Here is a 22,206-nt window from a genome sequence, read left to right on the forward strand (position 1 = left end):
TAGCCAGTGGAAGCAGGAAACGAAGGCTGGAGTCAGGATGGGGAAAGAATTCCAGGGCAGGAGATGGGGTTCTGGGGGTTCTGGAGGTGAACAGGAGCCCAAGCTTGAGGGGTCTCCTATGCCATGGTTCCTGCCACACTCCATGGTGGGCATCCCATATGCAGAGCTCTTTGAAAATCAGGGACGGGCACATTACATCAAGGGGGCCTGTTTGCATACATGAATATGCAGAAGTGGGTTGTATCTTGTTAAAATCCTAGCTGGTGAGCTAAAGATAACCTGAAGCCCTCTTTCTTGGTCAGAGCCCAAATCCAAATGGAGGGTCCCAAGGAGTGAATCCTTCATGGCCTCATTCATTCCTTATCTACACTCAGTCAACTCTGTTCAAGGTGTTAAGGAGACAGAGAGATGAATAAACAGGCTTCCTGAATCCCAGAGCTCACCATCTAGCCGTCAACAGAAGGCTGCAATACAGTAGGATACGCGTTGTCGTTAGGGCTGAGACTGAGTCGGTGAGCACTAGTACTCCTCCATTGTTCAAATATTCAAATACTTGCACACCAGTTGATAAATAGACCCTGTCACCACCCACCCCCCGGTCAACAAAGCCATCCCTTCCCTCCTCTGGTACCTTCTGGACCTTCTCACAGTCCAGCAGCTAAACAGTGATACCTGGCAGCCCTTCAGTGCCAAGACCAGCTACCTTCAGATGGGGCAGTACCCACACTCAACCAGTTGTTGAATATTTTGAATATCACCCCTGGAGGTGACGGAAGCAAGTACAATATGTAGGAGGACCACAGAGGAAGGACCAATGTCTAAGAGATCTTGGCGTCTGAGAGGACTTTACAAATAAAGGAACATGTGAGCTGGGCTTTGAAGGATGAGTAGGAGTTCACCCAATTGAGATGGCTATATACCACTGTGTGCCAGGCACTGTCACATACTTTACACAGTTGTTTTGGTTTTTTTTTTCTCATTTGATTCACAAAACAGTTCTTTGAGGTAGGTGCCATCATTATCACCATTTTTCAGATGGGAAAACTGAGGCTCAGAGAGGTGAAGTGACTTACATAGGTAGCCCAATAAGTAGGAAGGGGAGCTGGTTTGAATCATGGCTTGTATCTCAGAAGCTTACTCTGATAGACAGAGGACCTATTGGATGACAGAGAGGTTGGTGGCTCCAAGGTTTGGCCACGCCCTGTCCTGTAGCAGGGGGTCCTCTGTGAGGTCTATCCTAACTGGAGGGGGAATCTAAAGGGGGCTGATCAAGACTGAAATTAGACCCAGGAGAGGGCAGTCTTCTCCTTTCTCCTCCTTCTGCCTCTGTTGAGCCAACAGCTGCCACATAACCCTTGCCAACAAAAACCTGCACAGATACGGCGCAAAAAAAAAAAAAAAAGGCAAAACTTGGGCTCCGTAAAAGAGGACCTCATGAAATTTGTCAACAGGAGGAAGCAGGAGGCGACAGTGATGAAGACAGGAGCTTTAAAGCAGATTCGGATACTCCAGAGTTCTTGATTTCATCTCCCTATGAGACTGGGTAACAGCCATAGCTCATGCTTCCTGAGCACCTACTATGTGCGAGGTGCTAGGCTGAATTCTTTACATGTGTCATCTCATGCGTTTCTTATAATAGCCTTTCAGGGGATCTTCCGCTAGTATCCTCATTTTACGATGAGGAAACTACAGCCTAGAAAACTTAAGTAAAGGGCAGCTGTTAAATGGAGAAGTTAGGATTCCAACCCAGAAAGTCTACCCTCAGAGTCCAGGTGCTTAATTACTTGACTTCCTTTGTGTCATTTCACTTCGCTGGGCCTCTGTGTCCTCATCTGTACCTTTAACTAATAAGCATACATACTGCACAGAGTGGCTGTGAGGGTGGAGTGAGATAAGGTATCCATTCATTTATAAGATATGCATTAAGCACCTACTATGTGCCAGGCACTGGGTGAATAGCAGTGAACAAGACAGAGAAGATTTCTGCCCTCATGCAGCTTCTATTCTATGAGCAAAACTTAGCCCGATGCTTGGGACATAACACTCAATATACAGTAGTTGCTAGTGTTATGATTTGTCGTCATAATGGCTAAATTAAACTTGCTCCCAGTAAAAGCATACATGATGTTTCTGAAGTATCTCTGGCCTCAAAAAGCTTAATCATATCCAAGATCTCAGGTGAACGTCAGAACAACTCTAGGAGAATGGAAGGCTATGCCTCCTATTTTGCAGACAGGGGAAGTGAGGCTGAGGGAGCGTGTATGGAGGGTCCAGCCTTCCCGCCTCTGACCCAGGTTGTCACGTACATCCTGCAAAAGTGAGCTCTTGCTCAGACTAGGAGACTCACTAGTCCAGTGCCATTCGTTGCAGTTTAGAGAACAAAGGGACTAAAATGCGGAAGAAGGGGGCCGTGAGACTCAGGCATTTGTGGGACAGTTGTCCTTTTTAAATGGAAAATGGAATAGCATTGTCAACTTTTACTTTTGCCAAGCAAGGACAGAAAAAAGAAAACCACCATTTTCTATAGTGAAAGGGACGTTTACCATCTGAAGAGGAAGAATAGACATGGCCTCAGAAGAAAGGATGAGACTTTAAATCAAATGCATTTCGTTGGATGAAAAACTCATTCCATTGAACTTTTTTTTTCTCATTTCAATTTGGACTGGTGAAAATTTTGCCTGACTGGATCCATGTAGAAATTTTCAAGAAGAGGTGGGCTGAGGGCCATCAAAAGGGGCTTCTGAGAAATGATGAGGTTGAAGCTGCTGGTCCCCTTCAGCTTCCTGATGGAGGGAAGGAGAGACATCCGGCCCCAGGCCCAAGGTCAACGTCAGTGCACAGCCCTGTGGGACCACCCCAGCCCTAAAGGACTTTGTCATCTTCCCAACATCCTCAGCAGATCCCTGTCTTTCTCCATTCCTCCCCCTCTCTAATGAACTCCTAACAGGTCAATGAATCCAGTCTTCTGATGTCTTCGTAATTAATGTGCAGAGGAAGATGAACAACAGTGAGGAAAATAAACTTAACGTCTTTGTGAAACAAAAGGTTTTAAAAAAAAAAAAAAAAAAAGGAATAACCAGAACCCTCTAGCTAAAAGCTCTGCCATGCAGCTCTACATTCACATGAGAATTTCCAGTCCCCCATACGGCAGGGAGGGAAAAAAAATTTATAGCCCTCTCTCCATGGAGCCATTTGAAGCTCAGTAAATGGACTTGTTCAGTTTAATTGGAATTCTCTTCTTGATTGTATTTTTGTAACCTATTAGGCTGTGCTGCCTCTTGATCTCGGAATTCAGCCGAAATTAAATTTTGAAGTGTAAGTGAGAGGTTGCCTTTTTCCCCCATTCTTGATTAAATAATGATTTGAAACAAAAACAATAAATAACAGTGCTGGCTTCCCTGGAGGGCTGAGAGAAACTCCTAGTGAAACACCAGGAGCTGGAGTTCATGGTGGGGGGATTTAATTACTTATTAGAAAAACCCAAATGTTGACGCTGAGTATATTAAGGAAAAAGGAGAATAGGCAAGCTTATGAGTTCAAAAGAAAAAACAAAAACAAAAAACTGGAGCTTCACATTGGCGGGGGCTAAGAGAATAAAGGGAACGTATTCGTTTGTTTTCTCCCAGTGGCCATGAGTTTGTGAAAAACAGTTTGTCCTTAAAAAAATCTGAGATTGGCAGTCCTGACCCAGAAGGGGAAAGCTTGTAATAGCTCTGGGGTCTGGATATGGCTTCATGACTCTGTCTCCTGGTTCCTTTCATTGACAAAGTCCAAGAGGGTTTGAAAGGGCAGAGATGGGGAGGATGGAAGGGAGAGATGAAACATACAGGATGCACTGTGTTTGTGCTGCTTTCAGATAGATCCGGGTAGCAGCGAACACTTAGAACAGAGGGTCACAAACTTAGCTGTCTCAAGGGCCAGGCAGCTAATAGATATAAGCAACAGGGAGCCCATAAGGCCTGGGGTCAGGAGAGCTTGTGCCCCGTCCAAAAGGGGCAGCTGCAATTCCTCACAAGCCAATTATCACCAAGCAGGAATGTCGACTCAATCTTGCCAGATCCTCTTATTTTTCAGCATGAACTAGAAATGGGCTGTTATGTGAATCTGCCCCACTCTACAATGTTGAGAGTTCATTCAAATTTATTGTCGAACATAAATTTGTTTAGCTGATAAGTGGGCTAAAGAAAGCATATCTGAAACAAAGTATAACTTGGCCCGTCAGTTTTCCAGTGGTGGTTTGGGGTGTTGAGACAGATGCTGTCCGTTTATATCCCCTCCGCGTCCCCGCTTCACACACTGCCAGCTTCCAGCTTCCAGGTAATGTTCTCTGGCTGCCAAAGACCACTTTGTTTGGCTGGGTGGCAGTTTGGACCTACTAGAGAATTGACACCCTTTGGGTGCAGCCTTTAACCCATGAGTGGCAGGGAATTGGTGTATAAATATCACAGCTCCCTCCGTGGTTGGGATTAACTCTGGAGCTGTCTCCGCCTTGGCTCCCAAGGTGTCCTCCAGAAGCCCTCTGTGACAGCTGGCTCGTTCTCTCCCCTGCTCATTGCCCCCACTCTCCTACTGAGGTTCCTTGCCCTCAAAGAAACTGCCAGCACTCAAATTCCTATCTCAATTTCTAGGAGAACCATATGAAGACAGGTGTATTTCACTCGGTGATTAAGCAAATCTTACAGGGGCTAAATTTTTGTGCCAAGCCCCAAAAGTAGGCCTTTGTGAAGACATAAAAAGAAGGGCAAGTCTGGGATGGAGGAAGGGGTCAGAGTGGACCACAGAAGAGAGCCCTGGTATGAGGGTCCCAGGTCTTAGACAGGGGTCCCGGGTACCATGAGGGCATTGTTCCTGGACAAAAGTGGGTCTAGGATGACTCCTCCCAGCCGGCCTCTTGAGGACCGTTTTGCAGCTAAGCTGGGGATACAGGGGCAGAGAGCAGTTATGTGCATAGAAGAGAAATTTCCAGCAGATGAAGAAGAGCTCGTTAAAGGCGACTTGTGAGTGGCCTGTTATCTAAATGAGACAGGGAGGAGCACGGGGGAGCCATCCTATCATGTCAGCGGCCAGTGGGCAACAGCCCGCTTCCTCCGTGGCGGAGTGGGAGTGAACACCTGGCGAGGAAGGAGACACTTAGAGACGGGAGGCGAGCGCACAGAGGCCTCTGTCGTCTGCCTGTCATAAAGTCCTTGACTTATGAAGGTCTCCCCTGTATTATCACGGCATCACTCGCACACGCGCGCACGCTCACACACCCCCCCCACAGTCTGCCTTTGGCCCCCCTCCATTGTGTCCAGCTCTCCATGAATGGAGAGCTCTGGAGAAGGAGGAATCTGAGGCTAAGAGGCCATTAAACGATCCAGACATCCCTACTGAGTTTATGAAAATGTTTCTATCACCTGGAAACAGAGGTAGAGCCCATCAAGACTGGTAAAGACAAAACCAAATAGAGTTCAGCTGAAGGAAGCAGGAATGAAAGTCTTCGGGCCACCACCCCTTCCCGCGGCCCTCAAAGTAATCCTTAAAGCAGGTCAAATGGGGGGAGAAGATTTGCGTCTCCAGGACCTGCTAGGCGTGTCATGTTATGCTGGTTGTGCCCTGTCCAAGGGTGACTGGCCTTGGAGTTAAACCCCACCGACCCTCCCTTTGTCGAGCCAGCTGTGAAAACCGATGTGGGGCTGCTTCAGTCCAGAGAAAGGTGTATCTTTTTTCTAACTTGTCTGGCCAGAGTGGGGCACCATTTTCGAGTTCCTGACCCAGGGGGAGCATCGTTCTAGCACCCGAGCAAAGTCACTGCACGGGCCAGCAGCCCTGTTGCGTGCAAGGGGCCAGACCCAGTTCATCTTTTAACCCGACCTCCCGGAATAGCAGAAGCTGGAAAAGGAAGTAAGGAGACCCAACACCGCTTGTCTCATCTGGAAGGCTCCTCGGGTCAGGAACTTCTCACCTTAGCCTGGAACTTATGCTGTTGAGCATGTGTAGGCTGGACTCCTGTGTGCTTTCTCTGAGGGTCCTAGGTCTGAGGAGGGCCAGGAGGAAGAGCGGAGGGCATTCCTTCTCTTTGCCACTGGCATGGACCTAAAACTTGATTCTAGAGGTTGTCTCTGGCTCACACGCCCAGCCCTGAGCTGGTCTCAAGACCCCAACTTTCAACCCATCCAGATGGAGACAGGAGGTAAAACAAGCAATTACTGCCCCCTCACCTCAGTAAGAGTGCTGTGGCAGACAGAAGCCACTCATTTTTGAATGAGTGAATGAATGAAAGAGTGAACGTTAGAATGAATGAAGTAGAGAGTTTTGTGCTGTCCTGGCCTTGAGCTCTGAGAAAGCTTTCAAGAGGAGGTGATACGTAAACTGGAAGATGAATAAATTTAGCCATGTGAAGTGAGGAAGAGGGGAACAGTGTTCTAGGCGGAGGAAGTGGCATAGGCAAATGGCCTGGGGTTGGGAGAGCAAGATGTGGTGGTAGAACCAAGAAAACTTTCTAATCGATTGGCCGAAGGTCGTGGGGGCCAGAGTCATGGGTGGGTGTATGGAAGAGATGAGGTTTGTGAAGGACACAGGGTTGAGCTGTAAAGTGTCGACACTGTCACGCATGTCACAGAATTTAGATTCATCCAAAGAAATGGGACTTTTAAACAAGCAGGAGAGGTTGATATTTTCAAGCACCAGGGTCAACCCAATGAGGACATTCCAGTAGCACATTTATCTCTGTTTTCTGTGATGATGGGAGAGCATGATGCCTTCGAGAGTTCTCAGTTCTGATCACACAAGTTGCACGTGGATAGTGGTCGTGGTCAGGTAGCGACACTCTGAAAGTGTCCCTGTGAGCTCAGGATGTGGGGTTGAGAATGTGAAAAAGGCAAAGTCCCCTTCTCTATCCACTAGCCCCGAGGGGCCTTATGTTCAGGAGATCCTTCCCCCGGGGACTCTTGATGCACCAGGACATATCCTTTGAAATTAGTAGTCAAGGTGGAAACAAGCACCTGGGCAGAGCAAGGCCCGGACTCGATGCCTCCGGGTAGCAAGCCGTAGGGTAATGGAAACCGTTGTATTCATGGTCCAGCCTGGTTCCCTCCAGGAGGGGCTCACCTGAGTCACCTGTGATACACTGGCTACCAAACATTCACTGTCTCTGAGACAAAGATTCCATGAGCCCATCCCCAGGCCAAGCCCCAGCCTGAGAGCCCAGGTCCCAGGGTCTAATTGCCTGGCATGATGCTTTGTCATTCCTGACAGAGGTGGTGGAAATACATATGTAGCCGTTGAACTCTCAGAGGTGGGAAAGATACGGCATCCAACTTGCAAACTGGAAGACAAAAAGGAGCTGAATGGAAAAAGGGCCTTTACATTAATTTTTAAAGAAGTCTCACACTAGGAAACCCCATTTGGGCAACCTTATTTTGAGATCCCTTGTCCCAGAGCAAAGCTAGCCAGATTGCCAGGCATGTACAGTGGCAGCCACGCTGGGTGGAACTTGGTAAAGCTGGACCATCACCTTGTCTGTGTGCAAAGCCTCCTGGGAGAATCCGCAAAGGAAGTCCCACCTCCCCAGCTCCGGGAGCTGATATCCTGAGCTGGTGGAGTCATCACTGTTATTCTCACAGTTCCATTGTCTCTGTATCTCACCCTCATGACCAGCTGCTGAGAAGGCAGAAGTGTTTCCTTAAGAAAGCCCAGAAGTCCCCCTTCTTTAGGCCCAAGGTGCATGGGAGAAACTGGGTGGGAGAAGCAGGCTTTTGATGGTGAGGCCTACACTAATATTTGCAGGGCCTGGGACAAGCGTATAGAAGGAGAGCCACACACTATATATACAAATGTTTATAAATCAAGCCAGCAAACTTAGATGAAATAAGTTCTCCTATCTTGGCAAACATACCTTCAAAATGATCTGGAAAGTCAGATTTGGATTTAGAATCTTGGACCCCTCGGAGTGCCAGGCCACAACATGACAGTGTAGGGAGAATCTGCCCCGAGGCCCTGGCCCCTCCCATTCTCCCCCCATGTCCTTGCACCATCCAACACTGTGATGGACCTCCCACTCAAGCACACGGACACCTAAGCCTGAACATCCAACTTCTGTTCAAATAGCCACACTTGGACCTAGGAATGTGCACACTTGAAGCGTGGTCTACCCCTGGGAGAATAGATCCATGGATGATCCTGCAGAGACCCTGGAAGGGGACTCAGGGGTCATTTAAACAGGGAATTCTGGGATTTCAGGTCCCCAGAGAGTCACTTTGGGGGGAGTGGTTTACAGGTGGTGCCTTCTCAGCCCCACAGATTTCTCACCCCATGGGGATGGTTATCGCTGGAGGAGACCCAGGGCAGAGGTCCATCTTGCCCACATCTAAGCATGGTATTGTTGGGGGACCAGAACCGAACCCACTATGTCATCCCAGCTGTGAGACTGGTCTGAATGTTTAAAGAAAACCATCCATTGTACTTCTAAACACACCATAGCCTTCCCGAGGGCTGGCTCTCCGTTGCCTCCTTTACTCCTTCATCTGTCCTAGATCAGCCCCACACAGGATCCTGGGGACCCCTCCTCATTCCCAGGCACCCCAAGGCAGCCCCTCCCAAAGCCGTTTGTCACAAGCACACCTTCCCTGTTCCCCGCCCCCCATCTTGACACCTTAGATTGATGCGAACTCTAGCCGCCATCTGCATTGTCAGCAAGGGTTTCTTGATCCAACTTGGGCATTAAGGGACTGATGTGGTTAGTGTTGATGGCTTGAGGTCCCCTTACTGAGAAAGCCAACCAGAAGTGATGCTTCACCTGTCAAGAACACTGAAAACTCAAAACCCGAAGTTCAGGGCCAAGTATGAGGATGTACAGAAAGGTGTGTGTTTTTTCTTGTCATTTGCGACTCTAATGATGGACTCACCTTGCCCGCTCTTCCCTTTCTCTTACACCTTACCTACCTACTAAAGGAGGAGTTCTTGCTTGGTAAGTGGATATAATCCGCAAAGACATGAGAGAATTTATTAGAAGCCACTCGAGCGCCTTAGCTACCTTCTCCAGGGGGAAAAGGACACACGCAAATATCTGTAGAGAGCTTTTTTTTGTTTGTTTTCAGTCAGACAATTTGACTTCCATTTTTTTTTTTTTGTCCCCTCTTTCTTTTCCCCTTTAGTTGAAAACTACTAAAATATCATTTTGTGACCTTGACTTTATATTAAAAAAAAACCTCTCATCTTTATTTCATTTCTTTTCCCCATGTGATATTTGTTTAGGGTTCTATTCGGGCAACTTTTTCTTTAAAAAAAAAAAAGTCAAATTTGTTGAGGATTTGGTTGTCAAATTTTGGCTTTATCTCCTTTTTTTGTTTTTAAGTTTCAAGATATATTTTTTCAGGCCCATAGCCTCCTTTCTTTCCCCCCACTTTTCTTTATTTTTATTATTGTTTTAGGTTAAGGGTGTTTACACCCCCCCTTCTCTTAAGTTGTTGCTTTTGTTTAATTCATTAGAAATTAAATTTTGTATAATTTCCTTTTTCTTTTGTTTAATCTGGATCGCATGCTTTTTCTCTGCATGATACCTAAATCTTCCAGTTATCCTAGCAGGGGGTAAAAAAAAGATCTCCTTTCTGTGGTATTCTTTCAGGAATTTGTGCTTTTGTTTTTTGGCGTCTCTTCTTTCCTCTCCTCTCTCTCTTTCCTTTCGTTACAGTGCATCATGATGGTAAACATTTCTTGGTTATTTAGACACAGCCCACAGACCCAGCGCTCAGCAGTGTCCAACGGGTGTTTTTGCTTTCAGATCGCTGGGTCGGGGTCTGCTGCTGACCTCTTTACCAAAACAGCCAGCCTGCTCACCACCTACCGAGGACGCTCCCAGGAGTATGACTCAGGCAATGACACCTCCTCGCCACCCTCCATGCAGATCAGCTCGGCCAGGTCTCGGGGTCCGGAGAAGGGGAGCCCCACTGGGGGCCTAAGCAAGAGCCGGGACCCCAACAGCGGCAACACCTCTGATTCAGGGAACTCCTTCACCACCTCCTCACCCCAGAACAAGGGGGCCACTTTGGAGAATCTCTCCCCCACCAGCAGGGGCAGAGAGTCAAGGTCAGTGCACCTGGATGGGAGGAGGGGGTCCTGCCTGAGCTCCACAATCTCAGTCTCTCACCCTAGCACTACACCACACACACAGACTCCAACTCTTTTATTTGAGAGAAAGAGAGAGAGAGAGTAATTGGCATCATTTTTGAAAAAAATATCCAAGGATATCAGCTTCAGATATAGCTGGATCCAGGGTCTCGAAAATATGTCATCAGGAATCTGTCTTTCCTATTACATCTCTCAGTTCTGCTTCCCCCTCTCTTGGCTTTATTTTTCAAGCAGATCCTCCCAAAGCATTGGAAAAGGTGCCATCCAGTTAACATTCTATCGGTCTAGCCAGACAATGGAAGGAAAATGCCTCTTTCCCCAGAATTTCAGGAAAATATCAGGGCAAGTGCTCATTGACTCTGCTTGGCCCAGCTTGGGTCATCTGCCCACAGTAGACCAATCACACTGCCCAGGGGCTGCTGTATTCTTGGCTAGAATCTGTCGTATGCCACCATCAGGGCTAATGAGTCTTCCCATGTACACTAAAACTGGGGAATGTCTGGTCCTCTGAAGGAAAGGCAGGGTACTGTTATCAGGAGGAGGGATGGAGGCTGGGCAGGAAAAAACAGATGTCAGTTTACCAATAATCACAGGAGAAAGTCTAACATTTAAAGTCACTGTCATTTTAAAATATACCACAGTATTTACCCAAGCACACTGAAAATTTATGTCCATACAAAAACCTACACATGGATGTTTTTATAGCAGCTTTATTCATGCCCAAATTTGGAAGCAACCAAGATATCCTTCAATAGGTGAATAGATAAATAAACTGTGGTCCGTACACACAGTGGAATACTATTCAGCACTAAAAAGAAACAAGCTACCGAGCAATGAAAAGACAGGGAGGAAACTTAAATCCATGTTAGTAATAGAAAGAAGCCAATCTGAAAAGCCTGCGTATTCTACGATTCCAACTACATGACATTCTGGAGAAGGCAAAGCTATGGAGACAGTAAAAAGATCAGTGGTTACCAGTGGTTAGAGGGTAGAGAGGGATGGATCTGCCTGCCTCAGGACATCCCTGGCCTCAGTTCACACCCAAGCTCGGCTGGGAGCCAGGGCTGGGTCAGAGCAAACGTCAATGTCTCCAAGAACAGGCAGTGATGTTCCCAGATATCTACTCATATACTTCAGGGCTGTTATGCAGGAAATACTGAGAATAGCAATAACAACAACAACAACAACAATAACAATAATAGTAACGGCAGCTATTATTTATGGAGCCCTGAGGTACTATGCCAGGTGCTTTCCATAGATAATCTTCCTAAACTTCTAAAACCTTTATGGGATAGGTTCTGTTATAATTCTTTTTTAGCTGATGGGGAAACTGAAGCTCAGAGCAGTTAGGAAACTCACTTAATAAGGGCCGGCACCAGGATTGAAACACAGATCTGTCTCCAGAACTGGAGTTAAGCCTGAACGGCATTTAGCAGTTACCTGCTTAACCTGATCTATGTGGACGGCCAAATTAAATAATTTAGACCCAGCCTTTCACTGTGAAATATAAATGATCTTTAAATCCTTGGCTATTTATGTCATGTCAGCTATGAGCAGAGGGCAGAATGGAAGAGACATCAGCTCTAAATCAGGGGAACCACAGACGGTAAAGGCAGGGGCTGGCAAGGTAGCAGGGACATGGGCTTCAGGGCTGGACAGATCAGGGTTTGAGACTCTGGGTGGCCGTGAGCAAGCAACTCACCCTTCTGGGTCTTCTCTGTAAATAAGGGATAATAATAGTGCCAACTTCCTAGGGTTGTTGGGGGCTAAATGAGATGATGTTGTGAAGCTCCCAGGATGTGCAGAGGCTTAGCCTGTTTATTGCACAGCTATTTACCAATGACCTCGGACATATGTCTCAGGCTCTGTCCTGGTGCTGGGATACAGTGTCCAGAGAGACGTGAGTCCTGTCCCCAGGGAGCTCCATGTCTGGGGGAGGGAGACAACAATTATAAGACCAAGCGAGCCATCTAGGGGTGGAGGAGACATTGGGGCTGGGGGCTGTGATAACACATTGGAGGTCACACAACCAGGCTTAAGGGGGTCGAAAGCCTGAACCATGAGTGGGAGTTGTCAAGTGAAGAGGGTTCCAGGCAGTGGGAATGTTCTAAAGCCTGCAGACAAGGAAGGGAATAGGAATATTCCAGGAGGGACAAGGAGTCCATTATGGCTGGAGTCAAGAGAGGAAAGTGCCAGAGCTGAGACTGGAGTATGAGCAGGGGCTGGGTCACGATGAAACCATATTGATGTTATAGGAACTTGACCCTTGGCCCAATCCCAATGAACATGTCCTTACTGAGAACCAGCAGGAACCCAGCATGGCTGTAGGCAAGGTGAGAATATGACAGGACCCTGTCCTTTGGGTGAATTTGAACAAGCCTCCACCCTTCTTTGGGTCTCCATTCCCCCATCTGCAAAATGGGCTACGCCAGTTTCCCAACTTAAACCAACTACATGTCACTTTCTTGAGTCATTCCATATCCAGGTACTACTGTTACTCTTATTTACTTTAATAAACTCACTTTTTAATATAAGGAAACTTGTAGTACTATCTTAAATAGAAAATTTATATCACCTGTCCTAAATAGAAGGCACCTGTGAAAATACATAGGCTTCAGACAATGTGTTTAATTCTGGTTAGTTACAGTTGCCTGCCCAAGGTTCTGCGTCTCAGGCCTGCTCTCTCTCTCTCTTTGGGAGATTGCAAGCATTAAAGAGACAGTAAAAGCCCACTAGTACCCAACCCGAGCGTTCTCATTAATATAATCAGAGGGGCTGAAAAAGAGTGGAGAGGGACGAAACCTTCCAGCATGTGATTTGATCATACCCATCATGCACCCTGTGCTACGTGTCCTACTCTGTCTCTGCTCCACGAACATCCGTGGTCCGGGAAGTCTCTCCAGAGGTAGTAAGATGGGGAAAGGTGGATGGGGTGGGGGGGTTTCTGAGAGCACCACAGCCGAGGCAAAGTAAGGAGGTGAGTATCAGCTCAAGATGCCCTGGACCAGCGGGCAGGCCAGTGCTAACAGCCATTCTCCCCTCTGCAGAGGATTCCAGTCGCCATGTCTGGAATGCACCGAGGTGAAGAAGTCCAGTTTGGTCCCATCCGCAGCCCGGAGCTCCCCCATGCGAGGGTGCTCCCGCAGCTCCTCCTGTGCCAGCACCCACCCCTCCAGCCACTCGTCCCGATCCCCAAACCCCAGGGCCTCCCCCAGGTACACCAGGAGCCGATCCACCTCCTCTGGGAAAAGGTGAGTGCAATTTTGACCTTGGCTCTGCAGCTAGTTAAGGTAACTGGAGATGTCGCTTGACCACCAAGGGACAGGAGTGGAACAGATTTGAGTTTGAATGCCCATTCTATCTATTACTCACTGGTGGCCTTGGTTGTCAGTTAACCTGTCTGAGCCTTAGTTTCCTCCCCTGCAAAATGAAAACCATAACAATACTTACCCTGAAGGATTGTTCTGAGGACTATAGGACACTTAGATCAGGACTCAGAATATAATATCAGTTTTGATTGTTGTTATTGGCATGAGGATCCATTCATGTGTATCAGTTATATTCTGCTGCATAAAAATTATCCCCCCAGTGTAGCATCCTTATCAATAAGTTTTTCCTTAGTTCTTGATTCAGTGCATCAGCAGTTTGGGCTGGGCTCAGCTGAGTGGTTCTTCTTCTGTTCTCTCTTGGGTTCATGCATGTGTCTTCCATCAGCTGGTGGGTTGTCTGGGGGCTGGCTGGTTTGAATGACCCCAGCTGATTCATCTCTGCTCCATGCGGCCTCACATCTTCTAGCAGGCTTGTCTGGGCTTGTTCACATGGTGATGGCAGGGTTCCAAGAGAGAGCAGTAGTGTGCAAGGCCTTGGCTTGGAACAGGCATGACCTCTTCAGCTGTTTTCTTAGCCATTGCAAGTCAGAGGACCAATCCAGATAGATGCAAGGGATGCTCCTCTTAGTGGGAGGAACTGCAAAATCACATTGCAAGGGGCATGGATACAGGGAGAAGATTTGTGCCCAGTTTTTCACTTTACCACTCAATTCTAATAACCATTGGTTATTGTTTGATTTTCTCATGTGGAATAATGATATGGCAGAATGCAGAGACATGCGATCTCAGGAATTGGAAGATTCCGTCCAATCTAATCAACCCACAGCTTCATGGGGTCCAGCTTCCCTCTACAAACAAGAACTTCCAACAGCAACCCAACTATTCCTCTTCTGCAACTGTATCAAAAAACAGTTGCTTACGTAGGTGGTTACCTCAAGACCAGTTCATTCAAAATAAGAAGGCAAGGAAGCTAACAGAAATATTCAACATGATAGAGTGACATAAGTAGAAGAGCAAATCAGGCTAAAAGGAAAATTGAGAGAAATAAAATTAAATCAGGAGGAAGGTTAAGTCCCAAAGGCATGTCCTACCATTCTGTATGGTTGGCCATCTGTATCTGCAGGTTTCACATCCCTGGTTATGAAAGGCCAGTGTATTCAATATACTATGCCATTTTATATAAGGGACTTGAGCATCTGCAGGTTCTGGTATCTGCAGGGACTCCTGGAATCAATCCCCCACAGATCCCGAGGGATGACTGTTGTTGCTATGGAGGTGTGCTGCAAATGTGACTCTGAGCTCCCTGGCAGACAAAGCAAAAAGGGAAATTGTCCCTTTACATTATTAACAAAAAAGATACAAATTGAACCAGTTGCTTGGAAGAGCAGTTATTTCTGATTTTTAAGTATGAAAAATGATTCATATGGCTCCACAGAAAAGGGACACTATGTGGTACAGTGGATAGAAATGCCTGACGTCCTTTCAAAGTGTCCAAAAGCATTATTTCATCGTAACTCTTTTTTATAATGTCTCTCAATATATAGCCAAAGAGCAAGTTGGCAAAGCAAATTTTTCAGGGGCCGTAGCTGGACACTGTCCCAGGGCACTAAGACTGGAGGAGCTATTCCTTGTCCACACTCCTTCCATCACCCTGGGCAACATGTAAGAATAGAGTCCCAAAGCGATGGTTATTATGATCACCTAAGAAAGTAGGAAGGGGCTAAGGAACACCTAGGTGAGGGCAAGTCAGAGCAAGACTTCTTTTCAAACTGAAAAGGATAGGAAAACTTTGCTAGCATTCCTGTGAGGGAAAGCTGGCAAAAACAGAGCATGAGAGAGTGTCCCCCCTACTCATTCCTGTGCCTGTAGCAGACATTGCTAATCCATCACAGCCCTCTTTCCCACTGAACACAGACATGGCCACATAATCCCTCTGAATCCTGGCAGGAACTACTAGCAGATCAAATCAGCAATTGTGAGATGAAAATTATTTGAAAGACTGAGAAAGAAGGGTAGATGTTCCTAGGAAAGTGGTGGAGAAACCAAGGCAGTCGTTCTCTAAACATGGGAGGCATTAGCAAGAGGGAAGAAGACTGGAAATAGCATAGGGGTTATAATTCGGATGCACAACAGTGTAGTCTAGCAGAAGTCAGGAGCACTTTGTAGCCAAACAGACCTGGGTTCAAACCCCTTACCAGCTGAGTGACCTTGAACAAATTATTGGGTTGGCCAAAAGGTTTGTTTGGTTTTTTCTGTAAGATGGCTCTAGTAGCACTTAGTTGTCTTTAACTTCATTCAAAACAATTTTGTTAGAGTGTATGTGACAGCTGTCATATCGGTGTGCATGAGGGAGGATATTTGGGCATATATGTATATGTATAGCTGATTCACTTTGTTATAAAGCAGAAACTAACACCACTGTAAAGCAATTATGCTCCAATAAAGATGTTAAAAAAAAACAAAAAAAACAAAGAAAACAATATATTAAAATTAATAAAAGTATTAAATATATAAAATAAACTTAAAAAATAAAGTTTCAAAATTTCAAAAAAAAGACATCAAAATTGGTGAATTTTTGTGTAGCCATTTTAATATTGGAGGTGGAAGAAAAACAACATTTTCGGCATACTATTCTTTATTATTTCAAGAAAGGTAAAAATGCAACTGAAATGCAAAAAAAGATTTGTGCAGTATATGGAGAAGGTGCTGTGACTGATCGAACGTGTCAAAAGTGGTTTGTGAAGTTTTGTGCTGGAGATTTCTCACTGGACGATGCTCCACGGTCAGGTAGACCAGTTGAAGTTGATAGCGACCAAATCGAGACATTAATTGAGAAAAATCAACGTTATGCCATGCAGGAGATAGCTGACATACTCAAAATATTCATTCAAATCAAGCGTTGAAAATCATTTGCACCAGCTTGGTTATGTTAATTGCTTTGACGTTTGGGTTCCACATAAGTTAAGCAAAAAAAAACCTTATTGACCGTATCTCCGCATGTGATTCTCTACTTAAACGTAATGAAAACGTTCCGTTTTTAAAACAAATTGCAGTGGGCGATGAAAAGTGGATACTGTTCAGTTGTCTGGAGCGGAAGAGATCCGTGAGGCAAGCGAAATGAACAACCGCACCAAAGGCTGTTCTTCTTCCAAAGAAGGTGATGTTGTGTATATGGTGGGATTGGAAGGGAGTCCTCTATTATGAGCTCCTTCTGGAAAACCAAACAATTCCAAAAAGTACTGCTTCCAATTAGACCAACTGAAAGCAGCACTCAATGGAAAGCATCCAGAATTAGTCAACAGAAAACGCATAATCTTCCATCAGGATACCACAAGACCACATGTTTCTTTGATGACCAGGCAAAAACTGTTACAGCTTGGTTGGGAAGTTCTGATTTATCCGCCGCCTTTGAATAAGACATTGCACCTTCAGGTTTCCATTTATTTAGGTCTTTACAAAATTCTCTTAATGGAAAAAATTTCAATTCCCTGGAAGACCGTAAAAGGCATCTGGAACAGTTCTTTGCTCAAAAAGATAAAAAGTTTGGGGAAGATGGAATTATGAAGTCACCTGAAAAATGGCAGAAGGTAGTGGAACAAAAGGGTGAATATGTTGTTCAATAAAGTTCCTGGTGAAAATGAAAAATGTGTCTTTTATTTTTACTTAAAAAGCAAAGGCACTTTTTGGCCAACCCAATATATCATCTCTCTCTGCCTCTGTGTCCTCATCTATAGAATGGGATTGATAATAGTACCTAACCCTAGGAAGTGCTGAGGATTAAATGAGATAATATATACAAAACATTAGTTCAATAAAAATAGAACTACCATATGACCCAGCAATCCCACTACTGGGCATATACCCTGAGAAAACCATAATTCAAAAAGATACATGTACCACAATGTTCATTGTAGCACTATTTACAATAGCCAGGACATGGAAGCAACCTAAATGTCCATCAGCAGATGAATGGATAAAGAAGATGTGGCACATATATACAGTGGAATATTACTCAGCCATAAAAAGGAACGAAATTGAGTTATTTGTAATGAAGTGGATGGACCTAGAGTCTGTCATACAGAGTGAAGCAAGTCAGAAAGAGAAAAACAAATACCGCATGTTAACGCACATACATGGAATCAAAAAAACCGGTACTGATGAACCTAGTGGTAGGGCTGGAATAAAGACGCAGATGTAGAGAACGGACTTGAGGACACAGTGGAGGGAGGGGAAGCTGGCACGAAGTGAGAGAGTGGCATGGACATATATACACTACCAAATGTAAAATGGATGGCTAGTGGGAAGCAGCTGCATAGCACAGGGAGGTCAGCTCAGTGCTTTGTGACCACCTAGAGGGGTGGGATAGGGAGCTTGGGAGGGAGGCTCAAGAGGGAGGGGATATGGGGATATATGTAAAGCAATTATACTCCAATAAAGATATTAAAAAAAAATTAGTTCAAAATCTGGCACATAGTAGAATATATAATAATCATATAATAATAAACATTTCCTGTGTGCTGACTATATGCCAAGATGCTAAGTAAGTCACCCTAATTTACACGTTTAATTTACAATTCTATGGGGTAAGTACAATTACCCCCATTTTACAGATCAGAAAATAGTGGCCCAGAGAAGTGAAATCACCTGCCCAAGGTCACACAGCTAACACGTGGCCAGGATAGGAAGAACACAATAAGGGGAAGTTGTTGATATCATTATTAACCATCCAAAAGGGAGGGGATTTCATCCTCAGGTAAGGGCTTGGTTCCTTTGTCTGGCCTCCAGAAATAAAAAGGCCTGGAGACCAGCTGAATAAAATGCTGGACAGGCGGGGCAAGCCCAGCAGAGCTCAGCAGGCCCCTCAGAGGCTGTCTCCTCTCTTCCAGGTCCTCCTCCCGCTCTCCCAGCTATTCCTCCAGCTCTGGCAAGAGGAGCCCGCCTAGCAGAAGCTCTAGGTCCCGCCGCAGCCCCAGCTACTCCCGCTACAGTCCCAGCAGGTACCGGCCCCGCCCCCAGGCACTGACCCCGCCCGTCAGGCTAGGCCCCGCCCCCCAGTCCCCACTCCTTTGCTCAGATCTGCCTGTCTGGCACCGCCTCCTCGACTCGCTTCTCTGGAGCGTCGCCCAAGCCCCGCGAGTTCCTCTCAGGTCAAGCCCTGCCCGGTTACGGATGGGAGATGACTCAGCATCCTAGTGGTTCCCTTTGTCGTGTCTGGAGAGGCAGTGAGGCCCCCAGTACATCCCAGCGTTCTCTTGTACTCACCCCAAACACTCCAACGGCCACACCCCAGCCCTCAGACTCTTCGCACACCTAATACTACCCCTCATCCCTATGTCCAGACCCCCCAGTTCTGATTCTTACTCGGCACCTGGGCCCACTTAACAGTCATATCCTCACCCTGCAATGCCCACCTTCAAAGGCTGACACCCCTACACACGCCCAGCTGCAAGGCCCTCCCTCCCCACCCCGGGTACCCACCCATCCATGCAGACTCTCCCCACAGCTGGGTCATTTTCCCTCCCACCTCCCTAGGGGCCCCGTGCAGACCCCATGCCCTGCCCCAGCGGGGGGGGAGGGCAAAGGTAAGGAGGAAGTGAGTGCCCCCCTCCCACCGAAAAGCCAGGCCAGCCCCAGCTCCCCAGTAACATCCCCACCGCACCCCTTCAGGGAGCGGGACCCCAAGTACAGCGAGAAGGGTTCGCAGCAGCGGGAGCGCGAGCGAGCGCGGCGGAGACGTCGGTCCTACTCGCCCATGCGGAAGCGCCGGAGAGACTCCCCGAGCCACCTGGAGGCGCGGAGGATAACGAGGTGAGGCCAGGAGGCACCCACCTCCGCCCTCACTTCCACTCCCTTCCCACCCGCTGGGGTCTCACACTCTCCCCAGGCCTCCTTGGGGCTGGACTGCAGGATTGTGGGAGCTCAGGGACACCCTGCCCCCCCCCCCCCCCCCGCCCATCAGCCACCGAAATGAAGTTTCTGTTCAAAGCCTCGGGCGAGTCAGCACCCTCAGCCACCGTGCGGGCTTGCAGGAAGGGGCGGGGCCATGGAGGCGGGGCCTAGGCCGGCGGGGCGGGGTAGAATGCAGTGGCGGGCAAAGGGGTGAGCCCAGCCGGGGGAATCGGGTGTGGCCGGAATCTGCGCATGCAGCTGGGGCGGGGGAGGCGGGGCTGGGCCACAGAAAGAGGTCGGGCCTTGGAATGGGGACCCAAGCAAGGGACAGAACCGGGACTTTGCGTGGAGGCGGAGCCAGGCGGTGGCCACAGACCTCCGCCCTTAGACCCACACGCCCGGATGCAAGGCTTGAATAGACCCATAGGTAATTATACCCTGAACCAAGTGTAGGGAGGGCAAATAGGATTGTTTAGGTGCCAAAAAGACCGGGAGGGAGCCCTAGTGGGTAAGGGGAGGAGCACTGTTCTGGAGAGGAATCTTGGCTCTGCCACTTTCCAGGTGAGCTGGGAAAGTCTCTTCACCTCCCAGAATCTAAGTTTTCTCACCCATGAGCTATTGGAGGAAATAACTCCCAGAAGTATCATAAGGATGAAATGAAAAGGGGCAAAGAGATGTGAATGCAGTTTATAAACTTACATGCAGAACACTAGAACCCACTGTGTTCCACTGTGATGGATTGAATGGTCAGACTAGATGGATGAAGATTCCTGTAACAGATAAAGTCTTGGATGAGAAAGGCCCTAGAAGAGAAGCCTGAGGTCTAAATGGACACAGATTTCTCAGGCCTTGAAATGGAGAGAATGGCTGAATGTTACCCTAAAAATGGCTCTTGACAATTGGTTGGTCTTCCTCCTGGTCCTCCAAGGGTCAGCTGCTCAGTCCAGAGACCCACAAGGATCCCGGCTACCCATGCCTCCTCCCTGGAGAAGACCTGAAGGGGGAAAAAGAACTTGTGCCCCAGATAGTAAGGCAGGGTAGTGGCATTGCCTTCTCAAGTGTCTCACAAAACACCCTGCCTTGGCCTGGCACGCAGGAAGGGAGTCCTACACCCACTGCCTTGACTCTTGAAGGTATCCTTGGAATGGACTTGGAGGAAGGCTGAGATGAAGAGAGTGGCATTTCCAAAAGACGCTCTGGCTTCCGTACTCAACCCCAAGTAGTCCATCTTGATGAACCCATTCAGTGCTTCCCAAACTTCCATCCCCCACTTTTGCCTTGTCTGATTATTAAGTGTACAATTTACTTAATTTTCTGTAAATAGATGTGCTCTTTTTTTAAGTGGTCCATACATTTATTTCAAAAAGAAACTTGATGCACTGCAGTGAGTGGAAAATCAGCCTCTTCTTTTTGCCATAAATAGAAGGTTCTAGTAAAAATAAAAATAGCAAAACAAAACTGTTGCCAGCTGGAGGTTCTCTCTGAGCCCAGCCTTGCTGTGTTAAAAAAAAAAAAAGTGAGATTATGACTTTTCAAAACATATCAGCAGTAGACTGAAAGCATCTCCTTGATGTTCTCAGGACTGCAAGGGAAGAGTATGGGAATTTTTTTTCCCTGAGGAGCTGGGAAATGTCTCTCGGGACAGTGCCTGTGCTCCCGGATTGAGGCTGGGAGGAGCCTTGCCCTCATGCTTCTCCCTCTGGTCCCTGCAGTGCCCGGAAACGCCCCATCCCCTACTACCGGCCCAGCCCCTCTTCGTCCAGCGGCCTCAGCAGCGCGTCCTCCTGGTACAGCCGCTCAGCCAGCCGAAGCTCTTCCCGGAGCCCGAGCCGCAGCCGCAGCCGCAGCCGCAGCCGCAGCCGTAGCCGCAGCCGCAGCCGGACCCACACTAGCAGCAGCTGCAGCTCCCGCAGCCCCAGCCTGGGCTCTCGGAGCCGGAGCCGGAGCCGGAGCCGGAGCCGGAGCCGGAGCCGGAGCTACAGCTCAGCAGACAGCTACTCCAGCACAAGGCGCTAAGCAAAGGCCCTCCCTTGAGCCAGCTGCCTGTGGTGCCCCTTTCACTCTGCCAGCCTCCCCCACTCCCTGCCCACCCTGCCTTCTCCTTGGTACAGACTTTGAGGGCTCCTGAGCCCTGTCCTTCCTGCTCTCCTGGGGGCGGGAGGAAAAGAGGGTATGGGGGCTTCAGCCTCTATGTCGAGCTCCCAGGAACCTCCGCCACACCACCCTGGGGCTCAACTCAGGCCTGAGCATATGGAGTGAACCACCTTCTGTTGGCACAGAGAAACCTCAAAGGTTTGTAAGAAGCGTTGGGTCCGTGACTCAAAAGTTTGGGTCTGGCCAGGAAAATGTAGAGAGAGTTCTGCTCGCCCACTGCTGGCAGGCTGCATACGAAGGCCAGTGGTGCTTCCTCACACCTGCCCTCATTCTCCTCTCATTCAGTCTCATGGCTGCATGTGTAGGGACCCTGGTGGGAGTGAGGGGTGGATGTTAGAAGAGACCAAGGGCACTTCAGGCCTAGGAGAGGGGTCAGGCCTTTCAGCTCCCCACATAGGCCAGAGCCAAAGCTAGAGGCTGTTGGGTCCTAGAAAGGGAGACACGTGGGTAGGGGACATGGACATTTCAGTTGGTGGTAGGTGTCGGGAGATAGGAGATGGACTCTTGGGCCGTGAGTGTAGAAGCAAAAAGGAGGGGGTCAGTCTGCTGTCCGCAGTACCTCCACGTGGTCAGGAAGACGGGCCCAGTAGTTTCTAGCCGGGGATAGAGGCCGCTGCACCGTTTACACGAAATGCCTCTTGGCGGCTCACACGGACCCGGCGACCTCTGAGAACGGGCACGGCGGACAGTCAGGACAGCCTGGTCTGCGGCCCCACTTCCCAAGTTT

The 22,206-nt window shown here is 47.9% G+C and overlaps 1 protein-coding gene and 1 long non-coding RNA gene across 2 annotated transcripts in view; one reads left to right on the forward strand and one right to left on the reverse strand.

The window, feature by feature from the left end:
- The window catches only part of SRRM4 (serine/arginine repetitive matrix 4), a 162,511-nt gene extending 141,169 nt beyond the window's left edge, over nt 1-21,342 (forward strand). The window contains exons 9-13 of the mRNA XM_082355937.1: nt 9,761-10,065; nt 13,155-13,358; nt 18,323-18,433; nt 19,104-19,244; nt 21,038-21,342. Coding sequence (XP_082212063.1) covers nt 9,761-10,065; nt 13,155-13,358; nt 18,323-18,433; nt 19,104-19,244; nt 21,038-21,341 — 1,065 coding nt within the window. The 3' untranslated portion in view covers nt 21,342. The remainder of the gene's footprint in view (nt 1-9,760; nt 10,066-13,154; nt 13,359-18,322; nt 18,434-19,103; nt 19,245-21,037) is intronic.
- LOC309611493 lies at nt 16,831-19,361 on the reverse strand. The gene is made up of 3 exons (XR_014234562.1): nt 19,310-19,361; nt 19,096-19,221; nt 16,831-17,006 (listed from the first exon to the last, which is right to left on the reverse strand). It is a non-coding gene; the product is annotated as an uncharacterized lncRNA (long non-coding RNA).
- Nucleotides 21,343-22,206: the final 864 nt, after the last annotated feature.

This window comes from Balaenoptera borealis (assembly GCF_965194805.1).
Source record: "Balaenoptera borealis genome assembly, chromosome: 14".
NCBI lineage: Eukaryota > Metazoa > Chordata > Mammalia > Artiodactyla > Balaenopteridae > Balaenoptera > Balaenoptera borealis.